We start from the raw sequence: 24,275 nt of genomic DNA, 5'->3' as shown, positions 1-24,275 counted from the left end.
TTGGCCACTTTTGAAAAACTATCTGGAAGATTGACTTCCAGAAAGAAGAATCAATCAATCATTCAACAAGCATTTATTTTTTAAATTTTATTTTCAATTCTCTGCCTCCTACATCCCCTTCCCTGATAAATTGAGAAGGGAAGAAAAATGAACATCTCAAAAAGCATTTATTAAAAATTAGCTGGGTGTTAAATGGGCAGCTATGTGGTACAGTGGATAAAGTGCCAGAGCTGGGGTCAAGAAGACTCATACTGTTGAAATCAAATCAAATCCAGCCTCAAACGCTTACTAGTTGTGGGACCCTGGGCAAACCCTGTTTGCCTCACTTTTATTATTTGTAAAATGAGCTAGAGAAAGAAATGGCAAACAGATCCAGTATCTTTGCCAAAAAACCCCCAATGAGCTTGCATTCTACTATAAGAGAAACACACACACACACACACACACAAATATATGGAAGAAATGTTTATTTAGTGTTTACAATAAGCCAGGTACTTTAAGAGTTTTGACAAGCTAATAATCAAAAACATCCAACTTCCTTAATTATTTAAGAGAATATTAAGAGAATGATACATATTTTAAAAGAAAACAAATAGAATATGTTTGGTGTTCTTGAGTTGGAAGGTGGAATCCTAAATTACCTTATTTGAGTCATATGTGCAACACATATGAAGTAATTTGGGAAAGATGGGTGGACATCAGAAAAAGCTTCATGTAGAATTTGGTGTTTGACCTGCGTCTTGAAGGAGCTAAATGATAGTAAGAATTAGAAAGAGAACTGGGATTAGATTCAGGAAGACTCATCTTCTTGAGTTCAAATCTTACCTCAGATATGTACTACCTGTGTGACCCTGGGCAAGTCACTTAACCCTGTTTACCTCAATTTTCTGATTTTTAAAATACGCTGGAAAAGGAAATTACAAACTACTCCAGCATCTTTACCAAGGAAATTCCAAATGGGGTCACAATGAGTTAGACACAACTGAAAAATGACTGAACAACAAAGAATTTAGAGTAAGGAGGGAGTTCCAGGTGTAGAGAATAATCTTTGAAAATGTATGTAGATGAGAGTTGAAAGGTTATATGTGAGGAATAGCAAGAAAGTTATTTGGCTGGACTCCAGAGTGTGGGAAAGAAGAGTCAGTATGGTATAAGGTGGCTGGAAAGGAAGATTATGCCCAGGAGATGAAGAGCTTTAAATGCTAAAAGGGTTGAAGTTTAAGAGAATCACTCCTTACTTCGCTCACTCCCAGATGTGATATTAGAAATTATTCCAACCCACTGCAAATTGACAGCCGTCACCTGTTTGTTCATTTTTTTTAAACCCCTACCTTCTGTTTTGGAGTATTTACAATACTGTGTGTTGGCTCCAAGGCAGAAGAGTGGTAGGCTAGGCGATGGGGGTTAAGTGACTTGCCCAGGGTCACACAGTTGGGAAGTATCTGAAGCCATATTTGAACCCAGGACCTCTAGGCCTGGCTCTCAATCTACTGAGCTACCCAGCTGCCCCCTGTTTGTTCATTTTTAGATATCTCCTCTGTTTACCTCTCTTGGTACTTCCTAAACACACTGATTTCCATATAGGTTCTTCTCTGTATTTTATTTTAAGGTTTGTTTAGATATTTATTTCAGATTCCACAACAACCAGTTTCCCCTGTCTTCCCCCAAAGCTCATAGAGTGATGCAAGGCTGTAACAAGTTGAGTAACACTCAAGAACATTCAATATCCTTAATTATTTGCTTTGAGGGAATGATACATATATTTTAAAAATACCAAACAGGGTATGTTTGGTGTTCTTGAGTCGGGAGGTGGAATCCTAAACAGAAGATGGAAAGATGAGAAAAGAACATCTAAATAAGGAGGGAAAGTAATTACTCTAAACCTGTGGTCTAGCAGAGACAAAATTATATAGAAAGTCATGCGGTACTAAGAAGAGGTAGCTGGAAGGGACCATAAATCCCTTGTTCTACATTCACATCCACTGAGTCAGAAGACCAGGCTATGCCACTTACTAGCTGGGTAGCCTTGAGCTAGTGACAATTTCCCTGATGCTCAGTTTATTCATTTGTTTAACAAGGATAATAATATTTGTGTGACCTTCATCGGTAGTGTTGAGGTTGTCACAGGAGAGAAGAAGCCTCTGAGGGCGGAGCGGGGGGGATTCTGTTGGTCCATACTTAGGTTATGTGAAGAGAAATCCCATATTCTTCTTTTTGTTTTTTCCAGATACTGACAATGAACTTGACTGCACTCCAGATATCCCTGGGGTATCCCTTTGTGGTGAGGTGGTCTTAATTTCTAATGGCCCTTTGAAGCAAGATCCAGAACAGTTACTGGAAGGCCTTTATGGACTTTTGTAATTAATGTGTTTGCAGATCACTGTTGTGTATTCTAAGCCTCCACTTAATTGGACCACGACTAATTAAAAACAGTTATTGCATTTGATTTGGGTTTTATCAGTAACCTTTTATGCTTTGAATCCTCAATGAGAGGGCATGGTCGGACTGCTTTTTGTTTCCGTGTGATTGAATAGTTACAGAAGTCTCATCACTGTTGTTCAACATTTGCTGAAGACAAACTGTGGCTAAAGGTGAGGATAGGGCCCAGAAAGACCTCCTCTTGACAGGCCAAAGATGTGTTGGACCTCGTAAGAGCTTTAGTGCAACTTTAAGACTATTTGCTTAAAACTTCACTATGACTTTTGGGACACCTATTATAGGTAGCAAGGTGATGCAGGGGCTGAGTTACTGGGCTTGGAGTTAGGAAAAACTCTTGTTCCAATTCTGCCTCGGATATTTTTTAGCTGTGCAATCTTGGGCAAGTCACATAACCTCTTCTAGTCTGTTTCCTCGTCTGTAAAAGGGGAATAATAATAGCACACCTACCTCGCAGAGCAGTAAGCATTAAGTGAGAGGAACTCGTTGGTTTCATAAATGTAAAGTACTTTTAAAGCTGTAGTTATTATGATTATGCAAATCTTAGCCCAGGAAAGCTTTAAAAAAGTCCAGGAGGTCACTGAGGATGGTAGGAGTTCTGGGGTTTGTTAGGGAAGGAGAGAAGAGAGATAGAGAACATGATGGGGCAGGGGAAAGGGGGAAAATGATTAGTGAAGAAGATGAGGAGTGGTAGAAGGCTTGGGAAGGGAAAGAGGAAAAGTTAGAATTGATGAGTAACTAAGGTTGATAGATAAAAAGAGGGGAGGTCATATCAAGGAAAGGAGGAAAGAGTCAGATTGTGCCAAATTTGTAGAATGTAATGACAGGCATTGGAAGTCGGTAGGAATGCTATAATGGAATTTATTTTTGCAACAATGTACTTAGAAACGTTTAAGTTATGTATCTTCTGTATTACTGCTCTATAAAGAATATTATACACTTACATCTGTGAGTCATTTCTCCTCTACTTCTGTTGCTTTCTCATTTTGGATTCGCTTTTATTGTATTTGTTTGCTTTTGTTTTCTAATTTTTTTTGCCAATTCAAATATTTAAATTTATTTTTGTTCTCTTGTAAATATGTTTTCCACAATAAAAGTTTGACTATTCTTTGGTCACATCTCATAACTTTTGGTGTTTTATTTATGCTGTTGTATTTAGTGTAATTTATAATTCGTACTTTAACTCAGTCATTGGCCATGAAGGTCTTTTTGTTTAAATCTATATATTGGCCTTCATCTTCAACCAAATTGCTTTTCTTCATTGCTATTTTTTAACCCTTACCTTCCATTTTAGAAATGATATTGTATATTGATTCCTAGGAGGAAGAATGGTAAGGTCTAGGCAATGGGAGGTAAGTGACTTGCCCAGGTTCACAAAGCTAGGAAGTATATGAGATCGAATTTGAACACAGGATTTCCCATCTCTAGGCCTGACTCTATCTGCTGAGCTTCTTAGCCATCCCTCCTTCATTGCTATTTTTATTATAATGAAGGTCCTTTTTTTATATAGTGGCAGGATATGTAGAGATCACCAGGCTGCCTAAGGAGGAACAAAGAAGTCCAGGTTGGGAACAGAGCAAGCAAAAATTTCTATATTGATTGGCAGTGGGATTGGGCTCTGGGTGGCTGTTGTACTTGTAACCTGGGAAGATAAGGAGGAAGAGGAGGGAAGAAAGGGAGGAGGAGAAAGAAGAAATAGATGGAGATTTGGGGGGGGAAATATATATGTATATTGACATATACATATATATGTTTGGTTAGACAGAAAGTGGGTAATCTAAATAAACCACTCCCAAGTGGAGGAATTAAAAAGGCAGTTAATTAGAAGTAACATAAGGCATTAGGGCCAGTGCTACATAAGCTATAACAGATAGAAAAGATGCAAAATACAACAAAAGGGGAATTTATATTGGGAAAAAAAGAGGATTGAAGAAGGGATAAGGATATTTCTCAGGGAAGATGAACAAGAATAGAGTGGGGAGAGAGAAGGTAGAAGTGGTTGATCCTTAGGATGATAGAATGACAGAACCAGAACTGGAAGAGTCTCAGAGGGCATCTCTTCCAACCCCCCTCTTTTTTGTTTCCTTTATCAAGGGGAATGATTTTGAAATTAGAAAGGACGCAACAACAACAACAACAAAAAAAACAAGAAAGTGAATACTCTAAATAAGTAGGCAGATAATAAATAAACACCTTGCTGGTCTTAATGAATCCCAGTGACCAGGCCTAGCTATATTATATTCCATGATACTAAATATATCAATATTCCAATATATCCAATAAGTCACTAAATCTCATCTATTTTACCACCATCCACTCAAATCTATTTCCTTTACTACTGATGAGGCTACTACTCTAGGTTAGGTCCTCAGTCATTCTCTGAGCTAATGTAATAGTTTCCTCATTCTTCCTGTCTCAAGTCTATGTCCTCTCTCATCTATCTTCCATGGAACTATGGAAATAATTTTCCTCAAGTACAAATCTGATTATGACACTCCTACTCAATAAGCTCCGTCTCCCTATTATTTATAACATCAAAACTCCTCTCCCTAATATTTAAATCCCTTCACAATCTAATTCCAACACGCTTTTCTAGCCTTATTATGTATAATTCCCATTTATGCATTTGGTCCAACCAAATAGGCTTCCTAATTCTCCACACATGGTAACAAGAATCCTGTGTGGAAATGGAGTCTCCTATCTCTGTTCTTTTTCATAGATTATCTCTAGTACCTTAGTTCCTTGAAGAATTCCTAGTTTCTTTCAAAACTCTACTCAATATGAGTCAATGGCATAGTAAGTCATAGAATGAATTAGGAAGAAATGGGGAATTATGTGGCTCAGGGTATAGAAAGCAAAGCCTAGAGTCAGGAGGCTCTGGGTCTAAATCTAGTATCAGATACTTCCTAGCTGTGTGATTCAGGGCAAATAACTTTATCCCAATGGCCTAGCACTTACCCCTCTTTTGCCTTAGAACTAATTCTTAATAAAACTAAAAGAAAGGGCTAAAAAAACCAGGGAGATTAGAATTAATTACTCTTTGAATATTTGATAGAATTCCCTTCTGAATGCATCTGGTCCTTGATCTCAAACTCCCTCCTCCCACACCCCCTCCCCCAACACACACATATACTTTGGAAGTTTATAGTTCTTTTTAATTTTTTCTGCTAAAATTGGGTTGCTTAAATTCCCTTTTTCTTGTTCTCTTAGTTTGGATATATTGTATAATAAAGAAACTGATATGCAGGCAAAAAAAGGTCAAAAATCTTGAGTGAAATAATGGCAGGAAAAGTGGGAATGAAGGCCTATTAGTGTCATATTTCACATTGTATTATAACATAGTATTCTTAAAACAATTAGGCAATGGTTATAAAAGAGATATGTGTGGTACAGTGGATGGAGCTGAGTTCAAGAAGAAATGAGTTCCAAATTGACCTTAGACATTTACTAGCTGTATAACTCTGGGCAAGTCACTTAATCTCATTTGCCACAAGCTACCTCATCTATAAAATGAACTGAGGAAGGAAATTACCAACTATGCTAGGATCTTGACCAAGGAAACCCCGAATGGGCATGAAGAATTGGACAGGACAGAAAACAGGTGAATTAAATCATTAGAATAAATTAGGTACACAATATGTAGAAAGCCAATGAATCTAGTTGCTTAATATTTGTTAAAGAAAGATCTTAGCTACTCAGAATTTGGTTAAAACAAACAAAAAGGGGCAGAGTCAAGATGGCCACTTAGAAGCAGGAAAAATCCAGACCTTTGTGGAAAACCTTCCACACCAATCAAAAACAAAGTGCTTCAAAGGGACAGAAAACCAAATCTAACAACAGGACAGAGCCAGGGGACCCTCCTGCTTGATTCAACTTAAAAGGGAAACAGAGAAGGCTAAATTCTCATGTTTAAGGAAAAGGAAGAACGAAGGTCCTAGGACTCCTTCCCCAAATACTGTGCTGAGTGTCTGGTGGTCACTGGAATCTCGGGGTGAGGGCTCCAGCCTGGAGGGAATGCCTTGTTGCCACAGTTGTGCCAGGATCAGGGCTCTAACCACAACTTGCAGGGAGGTAGCTGGAGGAGAGGGGCAGAAGGGAAGGCCACACTAATCTTAGTCACTGCTCTATATCTTGGGCCTCCTCTTCTAAAGGTTTTGGCCTCAGGGCACATCAGCTCCCCAGATTAGCTTAACCCTGGCTTAATCTAGTCTATCAATAGGGCAGATAAGAAGGCTTCAGAGGGCTGGGCAGCTCAGTCTCCTACACCCTTCCCACACCAACTAAGCTGAGAGCCCCTGTAAGAATCCTGCTGACTCAGATCACAGGGTAAAGGCTGCAACCACAACAGAATACCTTGATAATGGGACAGTAAGCACAGCTCCCTTCAACCTCCACACCTTCACCTACACCAGTGGTCCAGAAAAAATATTACTTAGCACCCCTGGAAAAAATTTTTTTTTAAATTTTAATAGCAATTAATAGGAAAGATAAATGCACCTGTGGCCATCACTGCCCCCGCCCCCATTGCTGCAGCACCCACAAGAGGTGGTGGTGCCCAATTTGGGAATCACTGACCTACACCTTCAGCTTCTGCTGCCAGCTGGGGAAGATCTGACCTCAGGGCTCATTAATACTCCATCAGCCTAATTTAGTCAATCAGCAGAGCAGAGAAGAAGCCCCTTCAGGACAGAATAGCCCAAACCCACAGATCCAACAAATAAACCAAGGAGCAAGATTAAAGCCAATGATGGGAAAGAAGGAAAAAAATACAAGTAAACAGAAAAATAAAAAAGAAATTGCAATTGACAGCTTCTATCCAGGTAATGAACAAAAAGCAAATGGAACAGAGGAGGACCAAGGAACGCCAAGCAATAATGCAGAAACTCCAACATAATGGACTCAGGCTTTGGAAGAACTCAAAACACAATTCAAAAAAGAATTAAGGGGGCAGCTGAGTAGCTCAGTGGATTGAGAGTCAGGCCTAGAGACTGGAGGTCCTAGGTTCAAATCCAGCCTTAGACACTTCCCAGCTGTGTGACCCTGGGCAAGTCACTTGACCCCTATTGTCCACCCTTGCCACTCTTCCACCAAGGAGCCAAAACACAGAAGTTAAGGGTTTAAAAAAAACCTAAAAAAAATAACAATTAAGAGAGGCCTAAGACAATTGGAAAAAGAAATTAAAAAGCAAAATAAGTCATCTGGAAACAGGCATGTGAACTAAAATAAGAAACTAGTGTCTCGAAAGCCAGAATTGACCAGCTTGAAAATGAGGCAAAGAAAGTGAAAGATGACCTACAAAGAAAAGCAGACCAGAAGGAGAAGGATGACCAAGAAGTCAGGGATAAAATTCAGTCTTTAAAAATTAGAATCCAACAACTAGAAGCAAATGACTTCACAAGCCAGCAAGAATCTATAAAACAAAATCAAAAGAATGAAAAAATTGAGGAAAATATAAAACATCTTGTCAGTGTGGAACCTAGAAGCCCCCAGACTTGTAGCCTAGTAAGATTCCATGATTCCCAGTTTAGTTAGCTTAATGGTGAAAAGCCCCAAGTTTGACCTTATCACCTGAGAGTTACTCTCTGAGGGGAACTGCCAACCTCAGAGTCTTAGACTAATAATGGATCTTAAAGTAGTTTAGGTTAGGAGGGCTAAGTGTTAAGTATCTCTTTTGTCCCAGTGGTTTCTCCCCTTAGGCCAAAGTCTTTTTACCTCCATAGCCACAGCCCTTGGCTGGATCTTTCCCTTTCATGGCCATTGAAAGCATCAACCCTTTCAATGTTATTCTGTATGGGATGCCTCATTTTCCTCTGTTACTGTAAGGATGAGATTTGTGCAAGGGGGATGGGACAAAAGGAGCCAGAGAAGGAGTTGCTGAAAGTTGCTGACAGTTGAGACTAGGGAGAATTCTGGGAGATTCTCCAGAGGAGGAAGGAGAGGAGAGGTCTTTAGGCAGAGAACTGGGAAGAGGGAGGAGATGGACATCCTAGCTCAGATCCTGTCCTGAGGGCTTCCTGAGGATTTTTCTTTGGAAACTGAAACCCTGATTCCCTGATCAAAGCCATTCCATCACATCTAACCCATCAAGACTTCAACCATCGAGTCAGCTAAGTTTGGACTCCATTTTGGGAGCAATCTCTTAGTCAACTTCACCCATTCCCAACCTTGCTGAGAGACCCTTTTTCAGTCAAACCTTACAATTATAGGAAAGGACAGAAATAGAGAAACAGAAGAAGAGGCAGGGGAAGAAATGTAGGTGTGGGAACCACTAAGTTTCCCACCTAAGAGATGAACCCCATAGCAATAGCAAAGAGGACATCCCCAAACCCTTCTGTCTATTCCCTGATTTGCAAATAATAAAAGCCACTCACAAGTCAGATAGCGTTCCAGAGTGCCTGAGAGACAATGACGAAGAGGGGAACCACAGCTTGGTCTGGCTGCCTCCATCTTGAAGCCAGACCATCCGTTGTGAAACAGGCTGATTGGGGGGAAGTTTGTGTGGACCCTATCCTTATTTAGGATCGGATTGGGGTACCACATACCTCCTCTTATAAGGAAGCCTCACCCCAGACTCCTGAGGGGCAGCAGGACCATCCACGTCACCCAATTTTGGGATGACACCCCCTTAAAGTCTCCCAGTATATATTCAGCCCCAGGGGAGAGCTGGAAGAGAGACTCACATCATAGACTCTTTTTCTATCTCCCTTTCTATCAAATATTGGTTATGGGCTCCTTTTAATTATTACATTACCCTTTTAAAGCCAATCAATGATCCCTCTCATCCTCAGTCCCCATGTTCCCCTAGAAAGGTATTTAAGCTTCCACTTTAATGGCTCCTTGGAGTTGTGATCTAGCAGAGTGGCACTCCCAGGAATTTGGTGACTGTAGCTGTCAGAGTCTGGAGCTCTGCATGGGTTGATAGTGTACAGCTCTGTGAGGAGTCCTAATTTTAGTGTTAAACTCCTTTTCTTGATTAAAGAGTGGTTTTTTTTTTTACTATTTAATAATTTTTCTTTTGTTTCATGACAAAAGAAAAAGCCTGGATATCATTCTACTGCAAATTATCCAAGAAAACTGCCCTGACTTTCTTGAACAAGTGGGAAAAGTGGAGATGGAAAGAATCCACAGATCATCTCCTGCATTTAATCCCCAATTGACAATGCCCAGGAATATTATAACCAAATTAGAACTACCAGACCAAAGAAAAGACACTACAAGCTGCTAAGAAGAAACTATTCAGATATCATTAGGATAACACAGTTAGGATAACACAGAATCTAGCTGCATCCACACTGAAGGCCTGGAAGGCATGGAATATGATATTCTGGAAACCAAGGGAACTGGGTCTACAATAAAAAAAATCAACTATCCAGCAAAATTGACTATATTCTTGCAGGGGAAAGTATGGTCATTTAATAAAATAGAAGACTTCCAAGCATTCCTAAAGAAAAGGCCCGACTTAAACAGAAAATGTGATGCCCAAACACAGAACTCAAGAGAATCATCAAAAGGTACAAAAAAAAATTTAAGGGATCCAATAAGTTCAAATGATTTGTATTCTTATAAGAAAATATGATATTGGTAACTTAAAAATTGTTATTATCAACAAGTATACTTAGAGGGAACAGTGACAAACTACGTAGGATGAAATGTATATATATATAAACTAGGGGTAAAAAAAGAGGATAATACTTAGAGAAATGGGAAAAGAAATACAATGGATAATTTCATATTTCATAAAGAAGTGCATTTAGGGAGAGGAGAAGAAGACCAATACAATGGAAGGGTGAAAAAGATTGGAGACAGTCTCCAAGAAAAATTTAATCATTACAGTGGGAAGAGTCAGAAAGGTTGAAATGGAAGGAAAATCTCCAACTCCAAATTCAATCATCATCATCATCATCATTAACATCATCAGCAACAACAATGTCATCAATGTCATCCTCAACATCTAGCTAGCCATTTTTTTTCCTGGCCCAGGAAAGACTTTTGTTGGGTGGCCTAACCTAATAGCATACTATGCAGAGTACTGAATGAGAGCCAAAAGACTGAAACTCTAAGCTTGAGTGCCACTATGTGTCCTTTGGGGGGTAAAAAGAAACTTCTTTTCCTGGACTCAGTTTTCTCATTTATGTATGAACGAAGCGTACCTGGAATTTGTATTAAGTTAATCCATTAAATCAAAGAATAAACCATGTGGAAACAAGAAAAACAAACAAACAAAACTGCTCGGAAAATTGTGGAATGTGGAAAAAATATGGTAGAAATAAGATTTAGACCAAGAACTTATGCTTTAGACCAGTGATTCCCAAAGTGGGCGTTACTGCCCCCTGGTGGGGGCTGCAGCAATCCAGGAAAGCGGTGATGGCCACAGGTGCATTTATCTTTCCTATTAATTCCTATTAAAATTTTTAAAAATTTAATTTCCAGGGGGCTAAGTAATATTTTTTCTGGAAAGAGGGCGGTAGGCCAAAAAAGTTTGGGAACCACTGCTTTAGACCAAGATAAGCTACAAATATATATATGTGGCTTACACATTAAAGGTCTCGTTATAAACAATTTGGAGAAACACACACACAAAATTCCCCATAAAGGCTATTGATAAAAGAAAAATTCATAACCAAACAAGTGATAGAGGACCTCAAATGATAACATGCATACTTTTGAATACATAAAATTAAAAAAAAAGTTTATATGCAATCATATTCAATAAACTAAGACTAAAAGGAAAAGAACTGAAAAACATAGTCTTTGCAGCAAGTTTTTGTGATAAGGTCTAATTTACAAGCTATATTAGGAACCAATTTTAATTTATTAGAATAAGAGCTATTGTCTAATTAAAAAATGGCCTAGAAAGAGGAACAGGCAGTCTCAAGAGCAGAAATACCAGGTTATCTATAGCCACATGAAAGAACACTCCAATGTTTTACTTAGAGAAATGGAAATTAAAACATTTCTGAGATTTTGCTTTATATTCATCAAATTGGCAAAGATGAAAACTAATGGAAAATGGTAAGTGTTAGAGAGAATGGTAGAACACATGCTGTAATGCATTTTTTTTAAACCTATACCTTAGTTCCAAGGCAGAAGAGTGGCAAAGGGCAGGCAATGGGGTTTAAGTGACTTGTCCAGGGTCATACCCAGGAAGTGTCTGAGACCATATTTGAACCCAGGACCTCCCATCTCTAGGGCTGGCATTCAATCCACTGAACCACCCAACTGCCCTCACATTAAAACATTTTTGTTGCAACTGTGAATGGATTCAGCAATTCTTGAAAGCAATGAAGAAGGTGAATATCCTTATGTTTATAGCATGTGAGAATTGGTTAAAGGAATCACAGTTGTGTAGTTTGGAGCTGAAAAGACAAGTCAGGAAGGGAATCAAAAGACCTGGGTTCAAAATCCTGCTTCTGACTACTACCTATGTGTCCTCAGCAAGATACCTCACCTCTGGGCCTCATCTTCTTCCTAAGTAATTAATCAAGAGATATTTTTAAAAAGTTGACGATGTGCTAGACTCTATAGTAAGCAATGGCAATACAAAGATAAAAATGATATAATCTCTTCCCTCCAGGAGCTCATATCCTAGCAGAGGAAGTAGAATAAGAGGTCTCTATGGTTCCTTCCATTTTAGATCTATGATGATGATAAATATTTTGTATGAATCACTATGCTAGGTATTAGAGGAAGTGCAAAATTTATCTGATCTCATCCAGTTTACAATCCAGTAGGAGGATATGCACAAATAATGGCCATAAAATGATGAATAATTGAATCAAAATGGAGCAGAATTCCAGTGAGGGCAAGAATTAGGGAAAAGTCATTATTATTTCCAGATATATGGGTTTGAATTGCTGACCTCTGATACCTGGTATTTCCAGAGATGGGGCCTAGATGAGGAGTTGACTTTTAGCACCTCTCCTTATCCTTCCTCAGTGGGAGAAGAATGCAAATTCACTTTATCTTTTTTTAAGAAAATAAAGCATTTAAGGAAAGATGCATTTTTCCCCCAGCCAAATTTATAGACCTCCTGAAATCTATCCATAGACCCCTTGGCTGTCTGTGGACCCTATCTTAAGAACCCCTTTCCCTAGGAGAAATTCCTAAAAATTAGGTAAGAATTCTGTAGGGGGTAAGGAAATAGGCACTGAAAGCTCTGGCAAGGGAATATACAAAGGCAGAAAGAGAGAGAGAGAGAGCCCTTTGTGGACGATGTTGGACTTTCCTCCAATTGCCGACTTTAGAGTGCAATAAAGTGATGATAATGCTGGGGTTGGGCCTTAGCTATTACTTTTGCTTACTGCTCCCCAGGAGATAGAATAGAGAAGAAGCCAGGAAGGGACACAGACAGGGCTAAGAGGTATGTAACTGTTTTCTTTGCTACCTTATTTTTTTTAAACCAATGATGTCACACTTTCCCTATTCAGTGCATCAAACTTTTGGGCTTTTAATTGGGCAGACTTATCTTTCCCCCCTCTTATTTCTATTCATCATGGAAGAGAGAAAATAGAACTTGGATATTTGGGGATACTCAGAAAAGAAGAAACTTTTGCATGTTTAGGAATCTCAGAGGGAGCTGAGCTGCTATTTATTCAGTAAGAGAAATAAAGACAAAAATAGGTAGGGAAAAGAATTCTCATAGATGACCCAACTTTGAGATCATCCATTGATTGAAACTGGTACTGGTTGAGAGGAAGAGTGAGTCCCCTCTATACTGATTGGAAAAGTCTCTAAGTCATGAGGACTTCCTGTACTCAGTAACTTCTCTTTCTTTGGCGTCCTTGGGTCTGTTTTAGCAGTAAGAATATGGGGGTAGGGGGCAGCTGGGTAGCTCAGTGGAGTGAGAGTCAGGCCTAGAGACAGGAGGTCCTAGGTTCAAACCTGGCCTCAGCCACTTCCCAGCTGTGTGACCCTGGGCAAGTCACTTGACCCCCAGTGCCCACCCTTACCAATCTTCCACCTATGAGACAATACACCGAAGTACAAGGGTTTAAAAAAAAAAAAAAGAATATGGGGGTAACAGCCAAATAAGGAGTTCTTGAAGATTTGCCTGCCTGGGTTTCTAGTTCTTAGATCATGGAATTATTGATTTACTCCAAACTCCTCGTTGTACAATACCAAGCTAAGCACAGAGGTTAAGTGATTTGCCCACAGTAAATGGTTTAATTGAACATGAACCCATGTCCTCTCTCTCCAACCCCAGTCCTCTTTCCACAGGTTAGGGAGAGGTGAAACTTTTTCTGATTCTTCATGAATATAGAGGAATCCCTCTCCAAGGGGATTTAGGTCATGTGGACATTAAAATAGGGACTAAAAGTTGCTATAGTTAATGAGTCTATCTGTTGGATAAATGGCATATTGAGAGTCATCTGATTTATGAGGCACTAGGAAGGGCCCCCTATTCCCATTCTCTAAAATCCTCTATTAAAGATTCACTCCTTTGGAGCTTAAAGGCTTGGAACTATTCAAGACAGTCTATTAAAATGCAAATATCCTTAGGACTGAGGTTATTAACCTTTTTTGTGTGTCATGGATCCCTTTGACAATCACTGATACTGCTGATAGAACTGTGGTTTATTACCTATTTTCATTATTGAAGGTAATATTTAATTGCGGTTACAGGACAACAGCTTTGGCCCCTGATACCTGGTATTTCCAGAGATGGGGGCTGAATGAAAAAAGATGCTGATTTTTAGCACCTCTCCTCATTCTTCATCAATGGGGGAAGAAAACAAATTCACTGAATTTTTTTGAGAAAATAAAGTACTTAAGGAAAGATGCATTTTTCCCCCCAACCATGTTCACAGACCCCCTGAAATCTATCCACAGACCCTTGGCTGTCTATGACCTTATGTCAGGGTAAGAATCTCTTTCCCTAGGAGAAATATCCTTCCATAGAAGCAGTGTACAAAGAATTTTAGAGTGAAATTAGATGGTCTTAGTTGCCAGTTGTAGGCTTTAACACTAAATAGCTTTCTTTAATGACTGAACTTCTTCAGGAGAATGAGTACCTGAGCACGTAAGGTTCTGATGAAACTCTCAAGAGATAACTTGAAAATACTTTCAAAATCATACCTTTCAGGGGGAAGTTTAGAACACAGTCATTCCCAAAGGGGAGAAATTAGAATTTGTGAAAAATAACTTCCAGGAAGAAGGAACCTGAACTGGGCAAACAGGTAGGTGGCCACTTTAGAAAAGGTTGCTAAGAGTTTCTCTTCAGTAGCATTGTTGTAAAAGATTCTTTTGGCAAATGATGTGATTGTGGATCTCTTCCCTCCATTTTCATCTTAATATGCTGTGTTTTCCTTGTCTTTACCAATGTCTCATTTGAATGCTTCATCCTGGTATAAAGATGGAACAGTTCTTGAAAGCTAAAGCCAAAATACCATTAACTCTACTAATTTTGGAGAGCTTTTAGATATATCAAGTCAAAGATTATGTCTTTTATCCAAAATTCAACTTAATTAGTTAAGTCCATCGTTCTATGCTGCAGGGTGATAATTTTTTCCCCCTATAGCACTTCATAAAGAGAGTAACAATCAATTTATCCTTCACCAAGCATTTATTTATGTACCAGACATTGGGGCTTCAAAGACAAATATGAGAGAATGGTCTGCCTTCAGGGAGCTTAAATTCTGCCAAAAGGGAAAACAACAATGTTTATCAGTGGAACGAGGTCCCACACTGACAAAATATGTTGCAGTAACAATTCCACTTGCTGTTACGTTAAATATTGCTAAAAACTTTAAGTAACCTTCCACTTGCCATTTATTATCTCAGAAGAGATTGTACACAATCTGAGGTCAAAGGAAAAGAAAAGCAGAAGCTAGCAGAAAGCAAGGAGGGAGAAAAGAGAAGAAGGAAGGATTAGGGAACAAAAAGCAGAAATGGGAAGAAGAGAAAGAATAGAGACAATACTTCTTCCATTCAAGAAAGAATGAAACTCTCAATGTTTAAAAAACAAGGTTGTTTTTCTTTATTTTAGTTCAGGGGGTCTTGACCTGCAGTCCATGAATTTTTTAAAAAAATATTTTGAACACTATTTCTTTTTTTTTTTTTTCCTCCTAAACCCTTTCCTTCCACCTTAGACTCAAGACTGTGTATTGATTCCAAGGCAAAAGAATGGTAATGGCTAGACAAGGAGGGTTAAGTGACTTGCCTAGGGTCAAACTAAAAACTATTTTAATATAATTATCTTCCTTCATATCATAGGTAGTTGATTTTATTCTTTTAAAAACATTCTGAGAAGGGGTTCACAGGCTTGATCAGACAGCCAAAGGGGTTAAGGGTAAGAAAAAACCCTTGTTTTAAGTGAGACGATTTTGATAACTCTCATCAGAGTGGCTTAACTTGATGCTAAAGATCTGGACAACAAGTAATAAAAAAGAATTTAATGTATTACTAGTCATTTTCTAGATAATTTTGTTGTCCCTTTCATGTTGGTTCTGACCTCTGTCCCATACTTTTTTCTTTCCTTCTTTTCTGTCTGGTCAGAATTTTAAGTTTGGTCCAGTGAGCAAGAGCTGTGGATGTGGTAAAATGTATAAGGGTTAAATTTAATGGGTGGATAATAATTTTATGAAATTATGTGGTCACCAATATTTATTATTTTTGAATCACCAATTTATTTATAAATATATACAAATAGAGAGGAAATAATAAAGAAGAGAAATGTGAGAGGGATAGCAACCTAAAGCTCTCAACCAGGAAGGCTGGTGGTGAGTAACCATGTGGCTTCCTCCAAGATGGCAGCTAGTCTCTTAGGAAACAAGGAAAGTAATCAGCCTTTCCCTCACCCAATGAAATATTCCAGGAGTCAAAGTCTAAGTTGAAGCCAAGCTCCAAGGCCATGATCCAACCCATAGTCTTTAGCAAGCTCCCTCAAAGACTCTCCCTAGTTAGAAGCCTATCTCTGGAAGACCATCTCTTCAGACTATCTTCTCCAAGATCATATTCCCGGACTGAGTTCAAGGCTTACTTTTATGGTGACCCCCTGTTTCTGCCCCTTTTCACAGGGGCCAATCATAGCTTTCAAATAGTCTAGCACTTCCCAGAGGGCAGTGTTTGTGGGAACCAGTTAACACCTTCTGGAGGGGTGAATGCTCATCAAAGGGGTTCACAGTTTCTGAGGGTGTGAACTCTTAAAAGAATTCACAAGTTTCTGACTGAGTTAGAAAAAAGGTGGAGCTCTCCAAGTGTCTTGCTGGCTTCTCACCTAGTACTAAGTAGGCTGTGAATTCACTAAGTGGTTTGCAACTCCTCCATTTAGTTCAAGCTTGCATTGATTCAATCAAAAGGTAGACAAAGGAGAGTTAATCCTGTCTTCACAATCTAGTGAGGTACTTAAGTTAGTGTTAATTCAGGATAGACAACAGAGTAAAGAATTCTCTTTCACAAATGGTCCCAGATAGCAAATGAGATATTATTTGTAAAAGTACATACTAGGGGCTTAATAAATACTTATTCCTTTTCTCCCCCTCCCTCTCCCTCTTCCAAATACTGTTCAAGGAAATTGTTCAAAGATAAAAAAAGTACAAATATGGCCTCTAGATAGGCCTCCATTGAGATATAAATGACATCTAAGTATATTCTTTGGATGGTTTCATTTTAGCTGCTTCTTAAAGATGCTTCCATAGAAGCTAGAATAACAGAAAGTAGGAATTTTCTCTTCCATGGGGATGGAGAGGGAGTAAGTACCCATCTCTTATGTAAAGGATACTCTTACCTTTATCATCTTGGGGCAATAGATGAAGAACACAAACCCAATGATTTTTTTTTTATCCCCTTAAACATATTTTCTTTAACTCTCATATTTTCTTTAACTCTTACATTCTTTTTACCAGAAATCTCCCCCGTTCCTCCATCCCATATACAACCACTCATTCCAACAAGGACTTTTTATTGATAGCAGAAGCATCATATTGTAAGATTTAGAATTGGTTTGACTAAATATAAGAATTAAAATAATTTAATTGTGGTCACCATTTATAAAAATAATTAACTCAAAATGACTATAAGCAACTTTTATTTACAACAAAGTAGAGATATTAAAATGGGAAATATAGGAAAGAGGTAGAAAAAGTTGCCTAGCTATAAATATCCTAAATCCTAATCCAAATGCCTTCAGACCATGAATGCAGATCCAAAAGTGAGTCTCACGAGAATCCAAAGTCCTCATTAGGAAGCCTAAATGTGAAGAGGCTGAAAAGTCTCCTGAGAACCATTAGTGCACATGAGGCTAAGACCACCAAGAATCTCACCAGAACTCATGCTGAAGAGAGTGTCCCACCAGAGTTGAAAGAGAGGGGTTGAGAGACAGAGACAGAGACAGAGACAGAGACACACAGAGAGAGACACACAGAGAGAGACAGAGAGACACAGAGAAAGTCCTCACCAACAAGCCAAGGTAGGAAAAATCTATCCATCAATCTTCTCAGTCTTGCCTTTTATAGTCCTTTTTCCAGGTTACTTCCTGTCTCTCTCCCACTTCATGGGAACCAATCACAGCCTCCCAATTTGTCTAACATTGCCCAAGGGGGCAGTGCTTGTGACCTTTCTAGCAAGTGACTCATGAACTCTCTTACCTAGTGACTTACCAAGTGCTAAGCACTTCGTATTCTTGGTTGATTAAATTAAAGTTTGCTGATTGATTACATTAAAAATAAACAAAGAGAGTTTGAATTCTTTCACAATATCATTGTAAGTTAAGAGTTGGAAGAAACTTTAGACTGTAGAACCCCAAAGTTATGACACAGAATCTAAGCAAACACAAGCAAACACAGATCAGGATGGCTCCGAGAAACCCACCAAGGTTACTAACAAGTCAGGATGTCTTAGAGAAATCCACGGTCACTAACAATAGGGTGTTCATTAGGCTCCCAAATGTAGCATAAAAACCCTACATACTTGGGGAGACAGCGAAAAACCACTAACTACAAAGGCCATAGAAGGTCCACTTCAGAACTACAGGGTGCCCCTGAGTCTGCCACCACCCACCACCTTACCCGCCACCCCCTGAGTTTCCCGCTACCTCCTGAGCACCAGCCCAGGACCAAAATCGTATATAATCTTTACTCTGATTATGCACCGCCCCCCCCCCCCCAACTCTCTGAGCTTCCCCTAGCGCACACTAGAAATAAAGACTTCCCTTTGCTTGGATTGCATTGTCTCCGTGTGCTACTTGGGTGGTAATCCATTATGACCCTAACAAGACATCTATTTGTCAACTCTTTTCTAGTTGTGAAATGTTTTTTAGTTGTGAAATGAATCTCATCTCTTATCTGATCTGCTCCTGCTTATTGTGGTATGTAGTATAAAGTGATGGTTTAAATCTGATTTCTGCCAAATTACTTTATAGGTTTCCTAAGTCATTCTTGTCAGATAGAGTCCTCTTTTTAGTAATTAATATTTTTGTTTTTATGAAATATTGATTTATTGTCTCTGTTATTATACCTTTCTTATCTCTATTAATGTACTTTTCAGTTGTTAGCTTTTTATTACCAGTAACAGAACATTTTGATAACTATGATTTCATAACAGAGTTTGATATCTGATAATGCTATAACTTCTTCATTAATATTTTTCCTTTTTATTTTTCTTAAGATTCTAGAACATTTATTTTTCCAATTTTTAAAAACATTTTGTTCAGTGAGTTTTGTAAAGTAAGCATGGTAAATAATTTGATTTTTATTATTACATTAAATCTGTTAATTTAGGCAATATTGTTATTATATTAGCACTTCTTAACAATTAGCAGTGGCTACCTCTCCAATTATTTGTAGTTTCAAAAACTGAGACTTCTCTCTGATGACCAACAAGAGAATTAGGAGAACAGACTTTTGTGAGAGGAACTGCCTCTCTGGTCTAAATAAAGAGTCCTTGAGTCCACTTCAAGCCCATAGTCCAGGCTCTCACTTTTCAGGGATTTTTCTTTGCCTTTCAACTCCCAAATTCTGCAATTGTCTGATTGTGAGCTCTCCTGATCACTCCTCTTCTTATGTACTCTTTATTTCTGTAAATTCTGTTTTGTTGTTGTACTTTTATAAATCTTGCTTATGTCTTGGTAGGCTAACTCTGAGACATCTTATTCCTTTAAAAGGTCCCCCCCTCACTCACCAGTGGAATTATTAATTCTTCTTGATTTTGTTAACAATGTGTAGAATTATTACTTTGTAGATTTACTTTATTTGCATACTGTAATGTGGCTGAAGCACTTGTCTCAGTCAGTTTCTTAACTGACTTATAGGAACTTCCTAAATATATCATCATGGCATCTAAAATGGTCATTTTATTTCTTCTCTGTCTAATTTTATATCTTCAGTTTTGTTCCTATAACATAGTGATAGCTAATATTTTTAGAACTATGTAAACTTTGAGGGATTACTTTAACTGAGTTGTCTATTTCCCTAGATGGCCAAGAAATTGTCTGAGTTTGCAAGCTTTTTGATCATCCTCTCCATAATTGTTTTGGGTATTAGCATCGTTTTGCTATTGCTTCTGATAGTGGATCTTCAAGGTAAAATTCACATGTCACTTAGAGCTGACAGGGTTGGGGAGTTTTTAACATAAGTCTCTGTGTATGGATCGTGGGACCCAGTTGTGAAAATATGATATAGAGAATATTTTTATTGAAATTCCCTTCTGTCATTTACAAATATGTTTATTTGCAAATTTATATTTATATTGTATATATTGTACTTTATACAATTATATTGTACACTATATTATACAATATAATTATATTATATATAAAATTATACAATATTATACTTTATACAATATGTTATATAATTGTAATTTTTTTGTTTATATTGCAAAAATTAAAATATATTTAAATCTTGCTGCTTAATAATTAAAGCTAATTTGCAACTTATTTCTTTCTCCTATGATTGCTAGTGTTTTCTCTCTCAATTTGCTCTCTTTTTTCTATTTGATTACATCATATATCCTGTCCAAACCCAGTAGAATAAAACTTGAGGAGTCTTGTGTAGTATGGGTTTTTATCCCTTAACCTTGTTGAAGCTATGGTTTCATTTGATTTCTTTATTGATAACAAAAGGAAATAATTTTAATTCTTTTTTGTTTATATTCGTAGCTTTAGTTTGCTTCCCTTGTCATTGCTCTAGCTAACATTTCTAGAACTTTGTCAAATGGGGCCATTATTTTAAACAGGCCATGTGCCTACAGGCATCCAACCTGCCCAGAGAAGAGCCTGACACTTAAATGATTAGAAAATTGAGATCTATTCTTTCAGATACATATCTTGGCGTGGAAGTTGAACTTTTTCATTGCAAATTCTATCATTCTTCTTCTGTCACCCTAATATGTTTCTAACAGAAGTTAGAACCAGAGGACTCATTTTTCTCACTACCAATCTCTTTTCTTACAACTGAATTGAAAACTAAGTAATTGAGATAGGCAGTGGCTAAGTGGAACAGTAGATAGAATGTAAACTCTGGAGTCAGGAAAACTCTTCATGATGTATAGTTAGAAATATCTTGAATCCCGAAAACTACATTACCCAAACTTCCTTTCTGTGCTACCCAGAATGCTTTTCCCTTTGTTCACATTTGCGTCATCACATTTATATATAGGTTGCTGTAACTTCTCCCTTTTTCTCTTTTGCTCTCTGGAGCGGACTAGGTTAGTACCTTTTTAGTTAGCTTTTTTTTGTCAGTTTATTATTAATAAAATTTTATAAAATATAATATTTAGGTCTTGTATATTAATTTTAAAATCCACAATGAATTCACATCTGGCCTCAGAAACTTATTAGTTGTGAGACCCTGGTCAGGTTACTTAATCCTGTTTGCCTCAGTTTCCTCATCTGTAAAATGATCTAGAGAAGGTAATGACAAACAACTCCAATATCTTTGCCAAAACCCCAAATGGAACTACAAAGAGTCAAACACAACTGAAAAATGACTGAATAACTAAGACTGGCCAACAGACTTCAATCTGTTGCTAATCAAGCTTTCTAAAATTGCTTTATTTACTTATAGACCAATTCATTTCAGGTCATTCTTCTCTCAACTTCCTGATAAAATTGTCATGGGACACAATGAAATGTATACTGAACTCTAGAACATCTTCTGTATAAAGAAATGTCACGTGTATAATAAGATCTTATACATAATATCCCATTGAAATGTAGTTCAATGGAAAGAATACTGGATTTGGACCTACATTCAAATCTCAGCTCCTTATTATCTATAAGGCTAATGTATTTTACCTCTTCTGGCCACTGTTTTCCCATTTGTAAATGTGGGAGTTGGATCACAGGACCCCTGAGAACCCATGTAGCTTAATGATAAATTTTCAAATAAAACAATAGTTAATCAAAACTGGAATTTGCTACACTAGGGCAAAATTTGTAGTCTAGCTTTCATTCATCAGGGAAATCATAGAATATGACATGGAAAATGCTTCATTTATTGGTGAGGAAATAGTTGTCCAAAGGATTTAAATGACTTATCTTGGATCATATTCTTCTTCATGTTGTTTAATTGTGCCTAAATCTTTGGAACCCTATTTGGAGTTTTCTTGGCAAAGATACTAGAGTGGTTTGCCATTTTCTTCTCCAGCTCATTTTATAGATGAAGAAACTGGGGCAAACAGGATTAAGTGACTTGCTCAGAGTCACACAACTAGTAAATATCTGATTTGATTGTCTCATAATCTAGTAAGTTCAAATATACGATTTTGATGATTACATATTTGATGGTGGGCAACTTCTCTGGGCCTCAGTTTTTTCATGTTTAGGTCTCTTCTACTCTGTATTTTTTATCCTATGTTTTTCCTGGACAGTGTGACTGTGGATTGTATATGCATGTGTATGTTCTTTCTGGGACAGTGGCCATGGAGCTTTTCACCTGTACTCTTTAAATTCCTTTGCAGATGTCTCCTTTACACCAGTGTGCTTGGACACCAACCTGGAAGAAAGGATAGATTGTATTCCTGACAAGTTGGCAACAGAGGTTTGAGAAATGGGTTTCTTTTACTTTATTAAGTAGAAAGTGGTACTTGTTGGTGGTTGTGGGGCACGGGGAGTTGAATTTATACATATCATATTCCAATGGAGTTTTCTCTGCAGAGCTATAAGAGGAAGAGGATGGGACAGTAGGTAGGGGCTGCCTAAAGTGCTAGCTTGTGGGAACCATTTAGTGCAGACCTTTGGGTATAGATGAAAAAGCTTCCTAGATATTTGGTATCTAAAAAGTTTGAATTAAAAACGGTTCTGATGCTAGATGATAGCAGGAAAAAGAGGTTAAAATAGAAGACAAAGATACTGCTGCCTGCAGGGCTGGAGCCCATGGATAGCTAGGTAATAAACTTTAGATTTCTTTAGGTAGAGCATAGATAGTAAGGAGGGGCAGCTAGTGGTTCAGTAAATAGAGCACTGGCCCTCAAGGTAGTTAGAACATCTGAGTTAAAATCTAGCTTCAGATATTTATTAGCCCATGTGACATAGGGCAAGTCACTTAACCCCAAACTGCCTCCTTCCTCATTTTTAAAATGAGGAAACACTAGAGAAGGCAATGGCAAAACACTCTAGTACAGTGATGGCTGACCTATGGCAGGTATGCCAAAAAGGGCACACAGAGCCCTCTCTGTGGGCATGCCTGCCATTGCCCTCCAAAGTTTGTTACTAGAAAGTCAGAGGTATTGGGGCAGAGCTGTTCCCCACAGGCAGCAGAGCTGGAGGGGAGCAGAGCACTTGGGCCACTCTCCTCCCCTTCTCCATATGTGCCTTTCATCACCCACCTCTCTGCCCAGGAGCCTAATAGGAGTGCTTCCTCTCTGGGGTAAGGGATGGGGGGGGCAAGGAGTGAGGTGGGGGGTCAGGGTGTGGCACTTGTATGGGGGTTTGGGGGCCAGTTTCAGCTCACTGTCTCTAAAAGGTTATCTATCACTGCTCTAGTATCTTTGCCAAGAAAATTCACTGATGATAAAAGTCCAAAGGATCACATAGAATCAGACATTATTGAATAATTGAACAAGTCTAAGTATAGTAGAAAGAACATTGGCTCTGGAGCTAGAGGATTTGGGTTCAAATTCCACCTTTTACTAACTCTATTGCCTTGGACAATTCAATAAACAAGTGTTGACTATTATTTTCACGTGAAGGAAGAGGTGGTTGGACTAGATGACCTTTGAATTCATTGCTAGCATTAGAGCTGGATTTTATCCTATTAATAAGTAAAGACAACTTATTAATTGGAAATTTGAGGGGTTTTTTTCTGTAAAAATTGACTTCAACTTGTTCTAAAAAGCTGGTGAACTGTCACTATAGACCCTCATTTATTAAAGAAGTACTAGAGGGGAAATGCTAGAAAGTGCAGACTAGAAAGGCTTACTTCTATGTTAATGTAAACTGTTGGATTTGAAAGAGTGGCTCATTGAGTGAGTCTTTAAATAGAAGCAATGTATTAAGGAAAAGTAGATACAGTTTCTTTAAGGAGAAATAATCTTTCACTGTTCTTTGAAGAGAAAAATAGGCATGGAGAAAAGGGAGTAGTAGGGTATGAGACAAGAGTTTTACCTTCAAAGGGTCTGTTAAAATTCCATCAAAGGTAATTAAAAAGAATTATTTACATCATTGTAGGATTGAGGAAAAATGGAATTTTTATGTTGGGTCAGAGTCATGTGCTAATGGGGGCCCCAAGTAATGCACCATGGGTAGGTATGTTTATCATTAATCTGGAAAGTTAGGGATATCCCAGATTTTTTACTGATCATTTATTACTCTGCTATTTATAGATTTAAACAAAGCCTTGTTGAGTCATAGTGAATGGAGTACCATTTCAAGGGCAGGAAGACAAGTTCAAATTTAGCCCCAA

At 38.1% G+C, this 24,275-nt stretch overlaps 1 protein-coding gene across 1 annotated transcript in view; it reads left to right on the top strand.

Annotated features, from left to right (window-relative positions):
* The window catches only part of LOC123249910 (maltase-glucoamylase, intestinal-like), a 183,852-nt gene that overhangs the window by 127,127 nt on the left and 32,450 nt on the right, over nt 1–24,275 (top strand). The window contains exons 51-52 of the mRNA XM_044679001.1: nt 19,846–19,951; nt 22,333–22,412. Coding sequence (XP_044534936.1) covers nt 19,846–19,951; nt 22,333–22,412 — 186 coding nt within the window. The remainder of the gene's footprint in view (nt 1–19,845; nt 19,952–22,332; nt 22,413–24,275) is intronic.

Source organism: Gracilinanus agilis, chromosome 5 (genome assembly GCF_016433145.1).
Source record: "Gracilinanus agilis isolate LMUSP501 chromosome 5, AgileGrace, whole genome shotgun sequence".
In the NCBI taxonomy this organism is placed as follows: Eukaryota; Metazoa; Chordata; class Mammalia; order Didelphimorphia; family Didelphidae; genus Gracilinanus; species Gracilinanus agilis.
This window is presented reverse-complemented; position numbering and strand designations above follow the sequence as displayed.